This window comes from Cydia pomonella, chromosome 7 (assembly GCF_033807575.1).
Source record: "Cydia pomonella isolate Wapato2018A chromosome 7, ilCydPomo1, whole genome shotgun sequence".
Taxonomy (NCBI): Eukaryota; Metazoa; Arthropoda; class Insecta; order Lepidoptera; family Tortricidae; genus Cydia; species Cydia pomonella.
The window spans coordinates 5,778,545-5,799,114 of record NC_084709.1 but is presented as its reverse complement, the minus strand read 5'-3'; the positions used below and the strand labels follow the sequence as shown (position 1 = coordinate 5,799,114).

General features: G+C 35.7%; 2 protein-coding genes across 4 annotated transcripts; both read right to left on the bottom strand.

The window, feature by feature from the left end:
• Nucleotides 1-391: 391 nt before the first annotated feature.
• On the bottom strand, nucleotides 392-7,112 carry LOC133519650 (probable peptidoglycan muropeptide transporter SLC46). Of its 3 annotated transcripts, XR_009799652.1 has the most exons (8): nucleotides 5,980-7,101; nucleotides 5,598-5,739; nucleotides 5,195-5,296; nucleotides 3,190-3,327; nucleotides 2,703-2,786; nucleotides 1,898-2,054; nucleotides 858-1,153; nucleotides 392-586 (listed from the first exon to the last, which is right to left on the bottom strand). XR_009799652.1 is itself a non-coding variant. In XM_061853698.1 (7 exons), exons 1-7 carry the CDS (start codon nucleotides 6,763-6,765, stop codon nucleotides 1,048-1,050), a joined length of 1,512 nt encoding a protein of 503 aa, XP_061709682.1. In that variant the 5' UTR covers nucleotides 6,766-7,112; the 3' UTR covers nucleotides 392-1,047. The 3 variants fall into 3 exon arrangements, 2 of the variants coding, with proteins under 2 accessions (XP_061709682.1, XP_061709681.1); XM_061853698.1 differs by having other exon boundaries at nucleotides 392-1,153; nucleotides 5,598-5,736; nucleotides 5,980-7,112; XM_061853697.1 differs by having other exon boundaries at nucleotides 392-1,153.
• A 6,671-nt stretch (nucleotides 7,113-13,783) lies between these two features.
• LOC133519652 (proton-coupled folate transporter-like) lies at nucleotides 13,784-20,357 on the bottom strand. The gene is made up of 7 exons (XM_061853699.1): nucleotides 19,459-20,357; nucleotides 19,024-19,183; nucleotides 17,242-17,343; nucleotides 16,919-17,056; nucleotides 15,431-15,514; nucleotides 14,625-14,781; nucleotides 13,784-13,916 (listed from the first exon to the last, which is right to left on the bottom strand). The coding sequence occupies exons 1-7, from the start codon at nucleotides 20,242-20,244 to the stop codon at nucleotides 13,820-13,822; spliced, it is 1,524 nt and encodes a 507-aa protein (XP_061709683.1). The 5' UTR covers nucleotides 20,245-20,357; the 3' UTR covers nucleotides 13,784-13,819.
• Between the last annotated feature and the right edge of the window lie 213 nt (nucleotides 20,358-20,570).

The following is a 20,570-nucleotide window of genomic DNA, read 5'->3' as shown; positions in this document are numbered from 1 at the left end:
CGCAAGGAGTGTACATGACGCCCGGAGCCACGGTTTTTGTACGGCAGTTTCCAACCGAAAGCGATGGTTGCGTTAAGCATGATTCACATTAGTCCGGGCCACGTCCGGGCCGGAGCTTCCGGGGCTTCGTTTCTTCTATGGAAAGCATCATGTGATCACCGATGTGGTCGTCTGTCATCGAAAAGTAAGCACCGGAAGCTCCGGCCTGGTCTAACGTGAGTCATCCTTTATTCGTTTAAAAATTATGTCGCAATATCTACTTCAATGGGTCTACGTCAATGTATGATATACTTACTTAGTATTCTGTATAGATTCCGTAAGAGTTAATCTTCCTCATAATCCCCATAGATAACTATGCGGGCCATACATGGATATCAATAAAGACAAGAAATATCATGTACCCTTTATTTTATTTTATATTATTTTGAAACATTCATGGAGCAAGAAGAAAAATATTATTTCTAACGCGTGGTAAGAATTGCGCTGTCATAAGATGCATTACCCGCTAGGCTTTCATTGAAGATCCTTGAAGCTACTTAGTACATGGTCTTTTTGACAGACCTGCAAGAGCGTAAAGCAGCTACGTCTAGAATGAGATGGTAATACGTTGTTATACAGTCATATAATCTGGCAAAAAGCTGAATTTTGCTCTAGCGACTGGAAACAAATCTGTGAGTAAGGATTATGGTGGTATGGTGAGGATACCTAAAAAGATATTTGATCTGCTGAACTATATGAGGCGAACCAGAGTAAAGACAAAAAAAAAAAACATGAGTTGAAAGAAGGTTACTGTTTTGTTCATAAGTGTCAATTATGGGAGTAGATTTACTGGATTAATAAAATATAACACATCTTACACATGCCAAAGTTAATGCTTAAATCATTTAAGTTCATTATCTTCCAGCGTGGCAAAGTGATATAGAGCGAGAAAATAATTCATAATATCGACGAAATATTTTTGTGTTTTGTCATTTTTATTTCATTATTGAGTGTATGGAAGTCTAATTCCATCATGGCTCCACCTCACTGGTAGGAGAACTAATAATATCAGACTGATTTCTCGGCTGCAGGAGCACAAATGACGTCAAGTTTATGGATTATTGTTTCGGCTTTTTTCTCCTTTACTTCTTGGCGATGTTGCCTGAAGAACCATCTGTAACAATAAAAAATATTTACCTACAGAATATAAGTGCCCTATTTAAATACTATATGAAAAAAAAACCTTAGGTAAATTTCTCCATTTGATTTCAAATTAGCTGTAGGTATCTACTTCTTTATTTGACAGGTCCTAACGGACGTCGGCGACCACCTTTGCCGTCTCTCTCCTGCTCTTGGCCATTCTTGCCAGTATGGCTGCGTTATTCACGTTTGCCCTATTTTTAATGTTGTCAAGCCAGACGAACCTATTTACCTACCTACCTACTTACCTACCCATAAAACCTGTTATATTTTTTATGATGATATTTCAAAGGCCACGCTATCCTTATTGACAGAGTTTTTTGTAAGTAAAGGATTTTCTGGGATTTTGGTTTTTAATGCCTCAGGGTTCAGTTTTTTCTACATCTCTTTTATGCTGTACAATAGTTGTCAGTTCATAGCTATGTGCCTATGGGAATGCAGATGACAGCATAGTTACGGTGAGATAAAATTCAATGCCAATATACCAATGATCAAGTAACCAGTGTTATTAAGCCACAATTCTCTAAGCTCCTACATTTCAAACATTAAAATGAATCTCTATCTCCTTACCAGTGACCGTCCATCTAGAGCTGCTTGGTATGAGTTATTTTTTGTAAATCAATTGAATCCAATCCAAAGCAAACTGCAGCCAATGATAATAGAGTCGTCTTAAAAGTAAATATTAAAATAAATGCTTACAAGCATTCTCAAAACTCACATTAGTATTGATATAGCTGGTAAAGTGTTGCATGCGCTGTAAAGGAACACGGCGCCTGTGAATGTCTTCATAGTAGCCCCGTATAGCGTCGTGTACGTGGGATCGAACGCTAACGCCGCCAGCGTTTCCACGAGACTGAAGAGAGAATTCATTTTTCCTGGAAATGGTCAGGAACATTGTTAAAGTTGGGACTTTGACAGTATATCCTTGAAGGTATTCCAGCAGAATGTGCTCGTAGATATAATTTTCAAAGAAAACTTTGTAGCCACAGTAAATTTACTGCCACCTTTCGACACATGCTTAAAACTTTTAGAACGCCATTTCACTTTGATGCTGGCTGATATGTGTTAAATTTGTTAAATAACAAAAAGTGGCGCCATCTATTAGATCAAAGACCAAAGGTATGGCGGCATCGTTTCGAGTGATGGCGCCACAACCGAGCCGATGCCCGGTAAGATGGCGCCACTTTTTGATATTATACATTTAATAAACATTCATCTTAGCCATACAGTAGGGCTAAGATGGTCGGCTCTTTATCATTTGTCACCATGCCTGTCCCGTTCTAACCAGTATGCTAAAGTGACGCATGACATGACAGATGATACGCTGCTGGAGGTCTATTGCGAATTTGATCTGGATTTGTTTCTTTTACTCAAGTTATCACGAATTGTTTTTTTTTTAACAAGAAAAAACAATTCTGTTTTTTGATCTGTGGAGTCATACACACTGAAAGACGAAGTATTTTTCAATCGATTCATATTAAATTGTACGTATATTAAGATAAAATGTTTTCACAAATCCTTACCCATTTCTTGACTGGGTACTAATTTTGAAGCCATTGATCTTAATGATGTAAACGTCGTGGCGTTTAGTATTTCAACCAGAGGAACTGTAACACACAAAACATAGTAAAATAACATAAGTAACAAATCACCAATTTCTCATTTTCATAAAATTGTTGATAAAAGTGTAATTCGATGGCGTGACGTGACGTACGCATAAGTCTCATTTTGTGCGTACGTCACGTCACGCCATCGAATTACACTAGGGTTACTGATCAGGGATTATTATTCCGTTTCATTTAATAGTTACCTCACTCATTGGCGTCTATTTCAAGTGTCATAAAAATCGAAACTAACTGTAAGATGGTTTGGCATTAAACGTGCAGAAAAAAATACCGCGAACATTTCATGGAAACTTGGCAATTTTTGAAAATTATCTTTGGGCAACGTACCAAATTATAAAAGAAGCAACAATAAATATGTTTAATTATAGACTTACTCCAAACTTACCCATAAACATTTGAAAATCTGTGGCGACAAATGCAATAAAGATAGATCCAACCATTTTGCTGACAATGGAAATGAGACAGAGCACGGAATCATCCCAGCCCCACCGCTTACTAAACACGCTGATAGAGAACAAAGCTCCTGGAAAAAAAAAACAATTATGTTAAAAATAACATTATTTGCAGCGGCAGACGTCTTCACATGTATTTAAATGTAGTATTGAGCTTACTGTGGGTCAGTGTAATAATATCCTATAATATTTATTTATTATTTATTATTATTTATTTATTTGTATTTTATGTATGTTGTCGGTTATCATTAGGTAGTAGCGTGCTGAAAATCGGCAATGCACTAAGCTGTACAATTGCTAGCTTGACATATGTTTCATTTTTAGGGTTCCGTACCAAAAAGGTACAAAAGGAACCCTTATGGTGCGACTCTGGCCGTCAATTCGTTTGTCACAACGCTAAATATCTCGAGAACCACTTAAGCTATCGATTTGAAATTTGGAACAGTTATGAACAACGCTAACACATTGAAAGCATTTTTTTTTATTAACTTTGTAAAATGCCTAATATGAAGAGGGGGCAAAATTTCATAGTCTAGTGACTAGGTTAAGTGGGGTATCATTTGAAAGAGCTCAAATTGTACATTCCAAAACATTTATTTTTCTTTGTGAAAATAATTGATTTATGGAGGAAAATGTGAAAAAATACCCCCCCCCCTTCCCCTTTATCTCCGAAGTTTATCGATGAAAAATTATAAAAATTTAACACAATATTAACATTACTATATACTTTACAGGAAAATTATAATCAGACCTCTATCTTGGTAAATTTTTTTAACTAACAAAATACATTTCCTAATTCTGTTTGCAAATTAACCAGCTTTACGTGTGTTTATTAAACTTGAAATTTCTATGACATTACACAAAAGACACCTTTTTTCAAATAAAAGAACAATTTTTGAAATGGGTTCACATGATACATAATTATCCTCGAAAAACCAACATACGTTCATTACATCGAGCAAATTAGTTAGACAATTTACCGATAGATGGCGACAATTATCCTTAGTGTAGGTACTTCTGATCAAAACTTTTTCGCCTTTATATACGAGATAATTCAAAGTTTGTACTGAACCCTCGGTGCGCGAGTAAAACGACTTGACCGGTTTTTTATTTTATTTTTATGTGCGGATGCAAATCACTTTTCTTTCTGTTCAGTAGAGATAGTGTTAGATGAGATTAAACTGAAAAGTGTACACAATAATGATGCCTTCCTCTGTCACAGGAATGTAAGCGGAGTAAAAAAGAACATTGTGAAAATGCCTCCGGGACAGTTACCTTCAGCTCTCAAGGGAATTGGGCCGAATGAATATAACAAGTGTTCGCCAGTCCACCCGTTTCTGGCAGGGCGTCCGTACACATCAGTATCTTCCACTTAAGAGGCTGTCAACACTCAATGTCCTTGAAATTGATGTTACTTAAACAGTTTTTTAAGAAAGACTATTTGTTCTAGTCAAGTAAGAAAAATATATGTTCATATTAATTATATTTCAAAGACCGTGGTTGTACTCGATACACGATTGAACGAAATCGGCTCGATAGAAAATAATTGCAAAGATTGGTCTTAAAATCACAATTAAACGGTTTTATGTCTTTATTGTTTTGACTTATGGGTCTGCAATTAAAATCACAATTTCAAAACATTTATATCTAAACCGTGGTTGAGTAAAATATTACACTTATAATTCACTTTTTTTTATTTAATTTATTTTTCTTATTATTCCCTTGCCCAGGCCCAGTAACATGCGACAGTGCTATCTCATTTACTCCGATACAAATAGACAGTGTGCGCGCTTTAGGTATTGACAGCCTCTTAAGCCTTTGTAAGACAGAAGAAATATAATTCCCACCTGGTTTTAAACTTTATTTCAAAGTGATAAAGTTAAATCTTGCAGTTTTTAACCTTATAAAGGGGTTAAAGGTTGTAAATATCCTGCTCACCTAAGGAATGCGTGATGATGTTGCACGTAGAGTAAATGCTGTATTTCACTGCATCCCAATTGAGACGGTAGCGCAGAAACAAATATAACACCTTAGATTCTCCTGTAAGTAGTTAACGCAAAACATTAGACTTGGACTTACTTATGGATTAGACTAAAACTTTTGGATAATAAATGTACATTTTAAATAACATCTACCCATCAAAAATTGCTAGGATACAGAAGTGCTGCAGTTAGTTTCGTTGGTCACCGATCCTTGTTTTTAGATTTTCATAATAATCTTATTTTTTTAAACTACAAGTATTTGCAATTATTTTCATTAAAATAATTATGTTCTAAGGTTGGGTTGTCCATATAATTAGTTGTTAGTTAACGCTCTGGATGCAAAAGTACTTTATTCTTACCATGGTTCGGGCCATAAGCCATAGCTACAACTATGAGCGTTAATATGATCTTCATTCTTATATTGCCCTCTCGTTTTCTGGTTACTACTGAAGCTGTCTCCTTTTGCACCGTTATAAGGTATTTGAATGTTATAGGGTCCTTCTGGAAAATTAAAATAAATAATGTTTGTTGGACAAAAAAAACTGAATGTAGAAAGGATGTTTCTCTTTCTGTAGAAAGGTAAAACATCATCTAATGTATTTGTAAATTATCTTTATTGGACTGTTTGTTTTTTTTTTTGCACCAGCTTTTAGTGTTTCTGATTGACCCTGTGTTTGACGAGTAGTAAATTGTATATCTTTGTGTGATGAATTTTAAACAAGTATATATGAATCGTTTTACCTTCTCATTTGAATCTTGATCAGGCTTAGTATTTTTCTTCAAGTATATGCATCCATAAGCAGCAATAGCTAATTGTATGATTCCTGTTGTAAAAAATACTCCATAGTATCCTCCAAACCTCAAGAGGAATCCACTTAACGATGTTCCAACGAGAATACCACACGTCATGCAAAGATTAGCTAAGCCAACCCTGAATGTCCTGCATTCAGCCGTCGTAATGTCACTAATGTAGCTGAAGACTCCAAGATACATCATGACCCACCCACCAGTAATAGCAGGGAAAACAGATTCAAGCAACATCGTCACTTCTACAGGAATCTCATAGAAAAAGTAAGTGCTCACAATATTGCTTGCGCAAACCAAGATCTCTCCTGCCACTGGTAAGAGAATGCAAATCTTCCTGTTCCCTGTTCTATCACTCCAAGCACCCATGAAAATCACAAGCAAGGTAGGCACTGCAGTCTGTATTATGCTCCTCCAAGTTTCAATTTCAGATATAATCTTCTGTATTTCTCCTTCTTCTTCTGTATGGTTACCTTTTCTTTCAATAAGCGCATCGCAAATAACTTCCCCATAATCTTGTTTCACTCTGCACGTCTTCTCCAAATTAAGATTTTGTATTGCTATTCTAGAAAGCATAGATCCAATAACAAGTCCAGCGAATATTGGTTCAACAGTGACGTTACATTTGATATAACAAATTTTTTCATACAACGTTTTGGTTTGAAATTCATTTTTATTATCTTTTAAAGGTTTTTCTTCCACATTTGTTTTTTGATCACTCATTTTACTGTTTATGCTGCCTGTTGATGAAACACTTTCGCTTTACTAACGTTTTAAAAGTTTATTTGTACATAGATAACTCTTAATTTGTTTTACTTATAGCATGCTCCATTATATATTTTACTGAGTACCTAATCTCAAAGTAACCAGTGCAATAAAATCTTCGAAAGTAGTTTGATTGTGTTTTCATGTTTATTTCGCATTTGTTCGTTTTAGTAACGAAATGTTTCGTTATTATTCACTACTTGTATGTCACAGACTGGCTTTGTTGATGCCACATAACGCTGTCGTTGAATGCAGACGTTTACAAACAGATCCAATGTATGTCATTAGTGTCCGTTACAAACAAGTACAGTATAGGCTGTCAATCTTAGCAGCTCTTTTAAGATTTGCTTTTTACGGTGTTTCTTTCTTGTTGTGCCCTTTGCTGCATAAGTGGTTTTAAATGAGAGTTCAGAAATAATCTAAGGGCACCTTGCGGAGAAAGTTGTGCTAAAATGTTAATTAGTTCGTTTAACCTCAGTGGCTGAAAAGCCTATACAGGGGCCGTGCGCGGTGGAGGGTTTGCCATCTTGTGGCCTGAATCGGAATCATAAACTGTACATTGACAGTTCACGCCAAAGCAAGTGCTGCCCCCTACAGTTCGTGCTCGTGCTTCGTTTATCATTCGGCCGCATTAGTAAATAGCACAGCTCCATTGTTTCTCATTCTATCCAGGGGGCCTAACCAAGATGACAATCGTTGATAAAAAGAGCCCAACTACCCAAGAACCCAGATCTAGAGCAGACCCGAACTGGGAAACTACCTCCACCTTACAGAAAACCGCAGCCAAATAACACTAGACCCTCCTCCTCCTGTCGGTGAATATGGTTGCCAGAGCTCAACGAGGGTGCGGAGTGTTAAGGCCAGCAACGCGCATGTAACTCCTCTGGATTTGCACGGTAACCGCTTACCACCAGGCGGGCCGTATGCTTGTTTGCCAAAAAAAACGCCAATCGAAACTAAAATATGGAAATAGTCACGTGACTTTTTTTAGTATCTGTCATCACACATTTTGTCGTTTCGTTTGACATTTATGATGTATGCTTGTCATCTTGGTTAGCCCCCCTAGCCGTGCAGCATGAGTTCCGTTCTCGAACGCGACTCCATACATCTTGCGCGACTTCAAGTATGGGCTCGCGCGCTAGAACGCAACTCATGTGGGACGGTCTGGTGTACGAGCCCGCAGACTAATGAAGAGTCAGTCTTTCTTATTTACATGTCTCTCACGCTCGTACAGAGTTATTCATTATGTTCGTCACATAATTGACGCACACTGTAAGTGAGGCGTTATCAATGTATATGATAGTTAAATAATGCTGTTTACCAGAAGTATTTGTACGGCTCCTTGTTGAAGCTAATACAGTCCTCGATATGGAATCAGATTATTTAAACATCGTATATTATGCGGGACTTGCTACTTATATTTTCTTTTAGCTATTTAGGGGAGAGTCGGTTATATCGTACCAGTTTTACTTAAACGTCGATATTTTCATTAGGAAGGCAACTGTGCTTAAATTGGCATTTTTTTATACCATGTCGATGATAAACAAGCATACAATCCGCCTGATGGTAAGCAGTCATCGTAGTCAGGGTGTCTTTGCAGATTCAGATTCAGATTTATTTATTACACAACATACCTATGATTGCACTACAAATTACATTCATGTCAATTTATATAAATCTATATTGTGATCGTCAAAAATAAACTCTAATAATGACTAAAAATAACATCATAATCCAGATAGCAACAATTATTAAATATAAATTTTCACCTGAAAAGGATCGTCAAGCCAGAATTTATAGAAAAGCAATAATAAAATAAAATAAAATCAATAAGTAACAAAAACAATGTCAAATAAGCAAAAATAAATTAAAGAGTTATGTCAAAACATTCACTTATTGAATATAATGGGTTCTCCAGCAAAAAGTTTCTCAATCGACGCTTGAAAATCGTACGGATGTTTCCGTCTTTATTTCTAAAGGTAATCGCTCATAATAGGTCGGACCGATGACACGCGGGTTCTTTGCTGCAAGTGCCATGCGACGTGGAACTGTTCGTAATCGACCAGTAGATCTAATGTATATGCCGGATACCTCAACGCGTTTATAGAAATAAAAGTTATTTCTGACATACATAATAATTTCGAATAAATACAATGAGTAGTGCGTCATTATTTTGTGCGTCACGTAAAGGTCCAAACTTTGGACCCGAGTATATCCATAAACTACGTCCAAAAGAGAGGTATGAGCACTGTGCATATCATCTCGCTTAGTGTGGTAAGGCACAACACAACGAATGTCATTCCAGATCTAGAGCAGAGTCCAACTGGGGAAGTACCTTACAGAAAACTGCAGCCAAATAACACTAGACCCTACTCAGTATTATGTTCCTGACGGTAAGTAAGGTTGCCAGAGCTCAACCAGGGGGAGTTAAGGTCCCTGGAGTTGGAGGCGTCCATAAGCTACGGTAACCGCTTACCACGAGGCTTGTTTGCCACCGACATAGTATAAAAAAAGTAGAGATATCAAACATTTCTTGGCAGACACCGAAATAGTTGAGGTACTGTTACAATTCAGAAATGCTTGGTCCCTCAAATCATACCTACATCCGTGCGAGTACGATTTAAATAAGTACATATTTTTTCAAAATTAACAATACGAAATGATAATTATATTTTCTTAAACCATGCAATAAATCCATTTATATTTGTAGTTTAACACTAAATTTATTATTGTGTATTTGTACCCGACCGCGTCAGAAGGAAGGGTAATGTTTTTACGAGTTTTAAGAGTTACGAGCGTAAGTACCTACGTACGTACATGTAAGTACAAATGTCCATTTTTTGTCACGCTGCCGTTGAATTCGTCAGAGTGGTAGTGACATAGACTATATACATTTTGAAAAGGGTGGCTACAAAGTGGAGGGGGGGGGGGGTTATCAGTGCAATATGGGTATCAAATGAAAGCAAGTGATTTTTTTGTATAATTGGTATGTTTTTATAATAATAATTCCTTTTGTTAACTTATCTCGACGATAAGCTGTTATTATAAACCCACATCAAAAAATCGAGACCGCCGAAAGTCATATTTAACCTCAATTTAATTAGTTTTTAGCCCTATTGACGGCAGTATCACAGAATGATTGTTTTGTGCCTCACGTGTAAATAACTTAGGTCGTTACGTGGAAAATACGATTTAACAGGCGGTGCAATATAGCCGAGTCTCCCCTATGCTTGTTTATTAAAAATCAGACTGCTTGCATGACTTGCGTTGTTGCGTGCGTCCATATTTGAAGTCGCGCTTGACATACAGAGTTGCGACAACGCAAGTCATGCTTAGCCATCTGCTTTTGATTTTATTTTGCCCTCATTGCGGCTCGCTACCAAAGTTTTAAAGGATAAGAACATTTTTAACTGTTCACCAACACAACTTAAATGCATTTAAATATTGATTATAACTGGAATTTGTTATTTGCTAAAATTGAATGTACAACGACTTATATGTAACGTATTTTCTACAGACGTATCAAATCACTGATTTACATATTTCAAGTATTTGTATTTGTTATTATAAAATACAGAAGTCTTTTTGTTTTTTGTAAAAGCCACGGACCTGTTTATATTTTATTTCTACATATGAAACTATAGGTCTATTTTTTTATAAGTTTCGATCAAAAATTGTGTATGACTGTTTGTTTCTAAATAGGTAAATAGAAAAAAAAATAAGAACGAGTTATGTGCTCAAAATCAAATTGTTAACCCATCTTGAAGTATAAATTATTCATTTTATGGTATTACGAGTTACGAGTGTTCTTAATTATAAGCCCTATGTCCCCTAGGTAAGGCAGAGGGCGTCCACACTTAGCCGCCGTCTCGTTCTGTCTTGGGCTGCGTGCTTTGCCTCGGGCCATGATACAAAATTCTTAAGAGGGGGCCTAAACCCAGGAAATAATAATGGGACAAAAGACTTGCGATGGAAGAAAAGGCCATCGTGCGGGTTTTTACCTTTTCTCTCTGTTAACGAGTAAGAATTCGTTTGAAGGTGAAGGAAATTAGTGATAAAATCTTAGCATTATTTAATTAAACGCCAAAGGCACTTATATTCGTATGGTACCATAAATAGTACACATGTACCTAAATGTTAAAAAAGTTGAATATGTCCTAAATATTGAACTTTTCGAATAATATTTTATTTTGCTTCTTTTCGCTCTCCTGCAAGCCAATGTAAATGGCGTTTAATTCACCAACATATTCTCACCTGACGATATGGAGGTACAAGAGTTTTTATTTATAACAAAATGAGCCCTTACTGTCGCCTGGTTGATGGGACAGAACTACAAAATAATATAGTTTATTTACCCTTACACATATTGCGAAGTTTATTGTTCTATTTTGATATCTCTTATCTGCCGAACACTATAAATCCTATTCAAATAGATAACATAAAGTACATGTCTAAATTTAGAGAAAAATGGAGAAGTGGAACGACCGCTTCTCCATGCAAGTGTAGTCACCATTTGCTAGATATTATTAACATTATAAATAAATATTGATATGCAATTCCATGTAAGTATATTGATATTGCCCACAGTTTTGCCCTTCGTTTGACATTTTTTGATTTTTTTTAGCTCCTGATTTTTCTAATAATAAAAAAAAATCAATCAAAGGGGCTAATGTGCATCAATTTGAGCTATAAGAAAGTATACAATAATTATGAAATCGGTAAGTTATAAACATATTAAATTACCACAGATATCTAATATAACCTAACTTCAGGTACCTTCATTCTTAGCATGTAGCATGATGTAATCCTGTTATCCCTCATTAGGGACTTAGGGCTCGCAGAAGATTTTTTTCATTTGGCGCGATCCTGGGCGGCTACTTCCAGCTCTTCCTAGCAGAGTCCAGTTGAGCCAGCCTCTTTCTCAACTGATCGATCGATTGCCAGCGGAGACACTGCTTAGACAAGTGGTTCGGTCTACGGAGCGTATGTCCGATCCATCGCCATTTCCTTACAAGGATTTCCTGGCCTATGGGTTTCTGGTCAGTCATCTAGTATGCACGTACGATATTATTATTTTAATAACTAAAAACGTTACTTAGACCAAACAGTAAGTGTTCGCACACCACATCTAACTCTCATTTATGATGTAAGTGAAATTGAGACTGGACTAGTCAAGTCATCAGACCATCTTGCTAGAGTTTTCATCCTTTGCATTTTGTAGTACGTCATCATCGCCACCAGCTTCTATAATAATTGACACAACTATATTATTATATTTTATAAGTAAAAATATAATAATTCAGCCTATATACGTCCCACTGCTGGGCACAGGCCTCCTCTCATGCGAGAGAGGGCTCGGGCTATAGTCCCCACGCTAGCCCAATGCGGATTGGGGACTTCACATACACCTTTGAATTTCTTCGCAGATGCATGCAGGTCTCCTCACGATGTTTTCCTTCACCGAAAAGCTAGTGGTAAATATCAAATGATATTTCGTACATAAGTTCCGAAAAACTCATTGGTACGAGTCAGGATTTGAACCCGCGACCTCCGGATTGAAAGTCGGACGTCATATCCACTCGGCCACCACCGCTTTTTATAAGTAACAACTTAAAACGCTTTAGCAAAATATAATAATTTTGCACAGACGAGAATATGTTTTCAGGTTTCATGTCTGCACAGCTGAGTATGTACTGTAACTGTAAAATGGGGTGAGTAGGGACAAAACCGACATCCAAATCAAATTCAAAAAAAGATAATTTATTTATACATAAAACATAGTACGGCCATGTGAAATTTAATTATTTAACTATTATCAGTCGTTTAATTTCATAATTTTAAAGATAAGCACAAAATAGTGCGAAATCCCACTTTCCTCCCGTAGTGGGTTTATTTTATTTATTTAATCTTTATTGCACAAAAGAAAACAATCTTATAGTACAAAAGGCGGACTTAATGCCACGAGGCATACTCTACCAGTCAGTTTACAGGGGATAACAATTGAATTTCGGATTAGCTCGCCTTGATCCGCTCTCCGTCCCACTCTTCGCTCATCCTTACCTCTCCTCTTTCGCATGACGGGTCCCCGCTACCCTGGTTCCTGTTCTAGCTCCATATCTTACACCTTTCATTTTTTAGTGATTCCAGTTTTTATAATATTATAATTTGGCTACTTAGTGTTCTCTAAACGTAATAAGAAAATAAATAGTAGAAAAAAAACTTACGTTTTTTCAGACTAGCGTTTTCTCCGAGCGTACCCGTACGAGAGTGTAAGCTCGTATAGATAAAATGTAGGGAAAATTAACGCGCGAGTAAGCTCGAAAAAAAACAAATGTAGGGAAATGTGACGCTCCTACTGTCGAAACGACCGTTACGCGCATAAAAATACGTAAGCCTGAAACCGCCCTTAGACCAACCTGAACCAAAAAATCTAACTAGTAACTGAAAATATCCGCGTCCCGTCTGCCCCCTTAATCCTACTCACCCCATTTTACGGTGTTTAATGAAAGAAATGTGTAATATTCAAAATAACATTGAAATTTATGCTTAATTGAAGGTCTTTGATTATTGTTTTCTTTTTGTAAGTGTGCGTGCATGATATAAATTCAATTTATTAGCCAAATTTTATTATTTATCATAATTTCAATTGTCCTTAACTCCATTGTTCTCCAGTTGGGAAGGATATACATTATGTTTATTTTTAACCGACTTCAAAAAAAAGGAGGAGGTTCTCCATTCGTCGGAATATTTTTATTTTAAGTATGTTCACCGATTACTCAAAGACGCCTGGACAAATTTGCACAATTCTTTTTTTGTTTGATAGGGTATACTTCCCAGGTGGTCCCATAGTCATCAGGTCAGGATCTGATGATGGTATCCTTGAGAAATAATGCATGCATAATGTAGTATTTCAGTTTATAAAAAAATTAAATTATAAATAAATGATTTTGCTCATTGAAAGAAAAAGTTTATAAAATAAAACATATATGTATAATTATTTTAAATTTACTTTCTAATTTTGTATTTCTAAGCCCGGATCCACATTTGTAGTTATATTTTTCTTTTTCATTTCTTTACGAGTATCCTTTTTGTGCTGAATGAAAACCCATCTGTAAAAAATATAATAGACATCATCTTACATCAAACGTAAGTTGTTCAATGAATAAGATAATACTCTTAAAACACTATCACACAAATCGACCTACATGCTCAATACGGATAGAAAAAAGAATTATCTGATTTTCGCGGTTATCACACTGATGCGAATTCGCACGTCGCTCCGGTGTATGAGCGTGACGGCTATGCACATACATATATAGCGATGTCCTGCTTGCACACCGGAGCGACGTGCAAGTGCATCGCATCCAATGGATAAAACGCGATCGTTATATTGTGTTTTGACACGAACAAAGATAGATGAGAAGGGTAAGAATTTTGACAAGAAATATTAACTTATTACGTACTTATTTATTCTAAGCTTAATAGACTCATTCGCAGAGGTTTTTGCTTGTTAAAAAATGATTGATTACGGGTACATGGGTAGTACATCGTAACTAGTGATTTTCCAATATGAAGTCATATGGAACTCCGGTAGTCTTTTAAGAAGTGTAAAGGCTTTACGGTAGATGTCGCTAAAAAGCCGGAAAGATTCGCTGGCTATGGATGAGTTCTTGGTGGCTCAGTTGGCAGAGCGCTGGAGTATCGATCCAGAGGCCCTGAGTTCAAGTCTCACCCAAGGCAGTGATTTTTCCACTTTAAAATTTATTCTAAGATTAACTTTGCTTTTACTTAATTTGCTTTAGCTCTATGATACTTACATAAAAATTATAATTGGGGGTACAGTGAAAGCAGCACTGACGTAGTAGATGATCCCAGGATCCACGGAAAGGGTCTCTCGATAGAGCCAGGAGTATACAGGTCCGAATATCATGTTCGCCAGTATCTCTGTTAGGTTGAACACTGATGTCATTTTACCTGTAATTTTTACGAAACAATAACTAATTATATAGCCTGCAGAAAAAAATGTATTCAAAATTAGTGATAATTTAGGGAAAGGTTCCAGCTCACAAAAGTCTGTCAATAAAATTTGAACTTTCTTTCAATATGTTAACGGAAAACTTTTAAGGATGGGTCCTTTTCGCTAAACTACGTCTGATTAAAAATAAAGCAAGCTTTTCTTAGATTTCAGATAGAAACCAATTGATTTTCATTATACATTTTATAAAAAATGATAAATACTACACGGCATTATTACACAAACTGACTAAGGTCCCACAGAAGCACAATAAGGCTTTTGTTGTGGGTACATAGACAACGATATATATAATATATAAATATTTATAAATCGTTAAATATATAGAAAACACCCATGACCGATCGCCGATTTAGGCAATTTTTTTATGTCGGTGATTAAAACTATATTTTACAAAAATGTTTACTAGTAAGTATTGTGTAACTTTATTTTTACGTTCGAGTTCATTATTATATTTCATTGAAATGTTTATATACCTACAGTATGTCTAAACTCAACGTTGAAATATGATACGAAATTGATTTCAGTATCAGTGCGTCTTGTTCTTACACACCGTCGTACATTGTTGGAGTTAAAAATACAACGAGTTACCTAATTCATCGCTAGTGACTAGTTTAGATGAGATAGATCTCATTGCTGTGAACGTTGTTGCGTTGAATGTCTCCAGTAGCACCGCTGTAAATAATGATAAATGCATACTCAAAAATTCTAAGAGCAAAGCAGCACTCAGAAGAAATTATTTACCGATCTGAAAATGCTTTGCATTTTTTAAATTAATCAATAATATCCAGCAAGTAGAAGTTACATCTTTTATCTACACACATATCATAAACTCTATGATGCCTTCAAAATCCGTAAATAATAGCCAACATTACGATAAACTGTTTACAACAAATTTCTTATCTGTGAAAATGTTGTAATTGCTTCATTATTAGAGTCTGTGCGGAAAGACAAGAGTCGTAGAATGATTTTATATCAAAATCGATTTGTTAATGGCATTCAAATTTTTGACATCTCTAAAAAAAAAAACATTTGATTTGACCTTTATTCTAATATCAGTCGAGATGACGTTTTATTCGAAATAAATATTCAGTTACATACAATTTTGAAAAGTCTCGCATATTAGTTAGTATCGAACGATATGGCAATCGGCTTCCAATTCTAGTTTGACTCTGAATTAAACAAAATACTACGCGTGAAAAAGTTTTCATTTGCCGCCATTTGACAAACAGTTTATCTTTTAATTAGTTTCTAAATATAAAATGTATTATTTTTGTTGTTTTTAAACTAATTTTATCAAAAGTTTCATGTAAAATGAGCGATAAAGATATTTTGGAGACGCCACCTCATCGCAACTTCCGCCAGATAGCAACAATGGCCTAATGTCGGCTGTAATATGAAGTTAGTGAATATATTATAGAAAGTTTATAATATGGTGTGTAGATAAAATAGTGTATTTAACTGTACATAATTATGCATTCTCGTGTGGTCCTTTTAAGAAACTCACTTCGTTCGTTTGTTAAACCCACACTCGTATTTTAATGCATTTCATTATGTAGCAGTCACATAAACTACTATTTATTAATTAATCTATGATTGACTTATCGATAACAGATTTATCGACGATACATTTTTGCACGCAGTGCTAATAAATTTATTTAGATGAATTCAATTATGTTCTTGATGATATTAAACTACATTTATGCCCACTTCCAAGGAATTCCTTATAAAGAAAAAAAATCTTTAAAACAAGAAATTGTTTAAAAAAAAATTTAGGAAATGAAATAAGTTCAGGAAAATACGTCAAAAATTGACCCATTTACTTGTCAAGTTGCTGTACCCTCAATTTTTTTCTCAACTATATAAGCTGCATGCTTTTATCCAAATGGGACTAGGGAACGATTCGCACTAGTGTCATAAAGACGAATAAATTGACACATCATTCGCCAAACTTTGCTCAGGAGTTTTGATAGCTACGGTGGATTACATAGGTATATAATAATAAAATTAAAAATAGTAGTAATTATACTCGTAGTTTTTAACCATTTGACTTGTTATTTAATAAAAATTATAACATACCAATATACATGTCTAATGATGTTGTGGCGCGGGCAACGGCTATGGCGCCCACAAATTTGCTGCAAGTCGAGATGATGCCTAACACTGAATCGTTCCACTTTAAGTAGCGACTGAATAGGCTTATTGAAATCAACGCACCTGCAACATAGTAATAAAAATCCTTTTTTCCTTTCTTTTTGACAAATGCAGTTATAAAAGTTTAGTATATAATGTTAACTTTTAAGTATTTTGCATTTTGATTAAAACATACTTTCATTTTAATTATATAAATGTAGAAAAATTCACCGCTTCGGAAAAAGATACATAATATATCAAAAACTTACCTAGAGCATGCACCACGATGTAGAATGTATTATAGAAACTGTACTTTAGCGCGTCCCAATTAAACCGATATCTTGTGAACAGATAACGCACTGAGTATTCCCCTGTAAATATACAAAATTTATCAAACCATATCAGATTGCATGTATTTTCAGGCAAATGACTGACTATCATACATGCAATAAATCTTAAACACTAATAAATAATTTTGGTGACAAAAGTTTTCTAATAAGTTATGTCGATTACCCTTCGTGGAGAAGGCAATGCAATGGTTCTTAACAGTGGTCATGGTACACGCACCACTAAGTAGCTGAAGTGCGCGTAATGGCAATCACAGCTTAGAACACCCTCGGCAGGTGTTCTTGCGCATATTTATATTCCACTACATCGTCTGCCGTGGCGTACAGACTCTGAAGTTCTGGGGCGGCAATATATAGGTTACATTCGGATATATTGGATTGGATTCAATTGGAAGGTTTAACTCCATCACATTTTTTTTTAATTTGCCTGACGTTTCGCAGGTGGGCTGCAACAGTACATCAGTAACGCTGATGCCTACTTATTTTTATAATTTGGAAATCATAGAACACCCCAATTCTGACGTTTTGAAAATATTATGTATCTATCGGAACTACCTATATAATTCCGTTGTTACCCCATCCAGTTATTATATGTATTATTACCATGTGCTGTTTTGAGTCAACAATTATACTAGTGGGTAACTTATACAGTTGCCACAAATCCACTAATTTATATTAATTATAACTAGCCAATCCATTACTAACAATTGATTGTGATTTATAATATCAAACAAACATTGTTTATAAGGAAAATATATACAATGATATATATTTATATTTAACTGCATAAAACCAGCTAGAGGATTATCATTTAATAAACAATACGTAGGTAACAAATTTGTAATAATGAAACTATCGAAGGTAGAGCTAAGGAACAGAATCTCCATGTACCAGAAATGTCTAACAAAAAACCATAATTACGTGGCGCTACAATACCTAGAATATTTGAAAAAAATAAAATCGAATTATAGACACCGCACTTCACTCCGTCAATAAGCCTAGGTTCTTAGCTACTCTAGCAAGATTTGGAATTATTATGTATAGCTGACAGCTGGATATTTTTGCAACAGTTCTGCCAACGATTAAGGTGACATGACGAGTGCAGCAGCGTTTCTGCGCAGCGTTGACGCGGGTGGTATCATCGGTAATTTCCTTGATAAATTGCGTAGCTTTCGTTGCCGCATTGCTATCAGGATTATAACGGTCAATCATTCAGAGATCATTTAATGCGTGTAATGTTTTATTACTTTCAGGTTTTTCCGCGACACCACCTCCCTAGAACCTTCATGCAGTCTCCGACACGGCCATGCAACCACACCTCAACCATCAAAATGCATTCGTATACTTGTAACCATTCGCGAACCCACTTCCTCGTGGCTCGAGTAAGGAGCGCCACTAATAATCTCATTTCGTCATCCTTGAGGACATGATAGTCGTTGCGAGGACATGTTGAACAAGAGCGCAGTGATTAATGTCAAATTGAAATCATTCTGTTATTTGTTGTTCAGTCGTTCTGTTAATAATATTAAGATCGAATACATGTGAACAGATGTGAACAGCACAATTACTCTAAGCTCGTGTTAAAATGTTTATTTTGTCAAAACCTATTTATAATTCCGCATGCATTTCACAATGAAATACATATTATGAAATGTATTTTGCAACATACCACCCCATATTAAGCAACAAAATAAAGTATCATACCATACCACGGTCCGTGTATAAGAACGATGCAAGTCAGTATTAAAATGGACTTAGTCTGCCTGTGATTAGGTCCCGTTTTGAATGCCACAGCCAACGTATCTTTTACGTGTTTCGTGTCGAAAAAGGATTTGAAGGAGCCCCATACGTCGGCTGACTTATCCTGTAATTGTATCTTAGATTAATTGTGGTTGTGCTAAAGTGGGGCCACGTAAAAATCCTTTAAGGAAAATGGGTTTTATTAGACTGTATGTACGTGGAAATTGTTTTCCTCGAAGAAGCGTATATTAGAATTAGGTACAATTATTATTGACAGCTAAGCATATCAGGAAGCCTTTTCAAATAGTGATTTCTGACGCAGACGGGAAAAAAACACCAATAATCGTCTAAAACCACAACTGTGTTAAACCGATTTGGATTATCATAAAATTTGTTTACCTCAATTTCCTTTTCAGTAACCGGTCGTTCAGGGTCTTGGATAAAGATGAAGCCGTAGCAAATACTGAATAAAAACAGTAAACTGCTTACTATAAAAACACCATAATAACCTATATTATGCAGCAGAATGCCACTTAAAGCGGATGCTATTGGTCCTCCCGCGGTTGTACATAGATTTGTCACGCCAATTCTGAAAGTTCTCGTCTCAACACTTGATATATCACTTATGTAGCTAAATATACCCATATAAGATGTGATCCATCCTCCTGTTATCGCTGGAAAAATTGCCTCTAGAAACATTGTTAACTGTACTGGTATTTCATAAAAGAAATACACACTCAAAATGTTACTTAAGCACATGAGAAGATCTCCAATGACTGGCAACAGGATGCATATTTTTCTTTTCCTCGTTCTGTCACTCCATGCGCCTAAAAATAATATTAAAAAGCTTGGTATAGCTGTCACGATTAAGTTCTTCCAAACTTCCATGGACGCCACAAGTTCTTGAACGGCCAATTCTTCTTTTAGATACTTGTTGCTTTCTCTAGCCAGCAGGGAGTCGCATACAGCATCACCGTACCCTAAGTTAACCCGACATGCTTTATCTAAATTGAGATTTTGCGTTGCCAGTCGGGCTAAAACTCCGGGAACTACAAAACAAGCAACTACAGGCTCCACAGTAATATTATCTTTTACATATTTTATTTTCTCTTTCAAAGTTTTCCTTTCCGTCTTCTGGCTTGCATTGTAGTTTGCTTTCAACGGTGCTTCTTCGGGAGAATCCATAGTAACTGTAGGTTTAAGTATATGCAATTTTGTTCTAAAACTAGTGGAAATTTTCAAGACACGTGCAACGCGATCAAATATTGGTACGCGTTGTATGATAAGTTATAACTCTTTATATCATTCTAGAGCGTCTTATTTTACTAAACAGAGTAATACTGTTTATCAGGAATAGAGGGTGTTCTGTTAGTGATAAGATAACCATATAATTGCATTAGAATTTCTAGTATATTGTTTTTTTTTTACTTTGGAATACTTCAACTGCATATCGGTTAGGTGCAGTAAGGTATAAAAAACTGAGAAGAGGTCGCTTAGTAAAATGTTTCAAG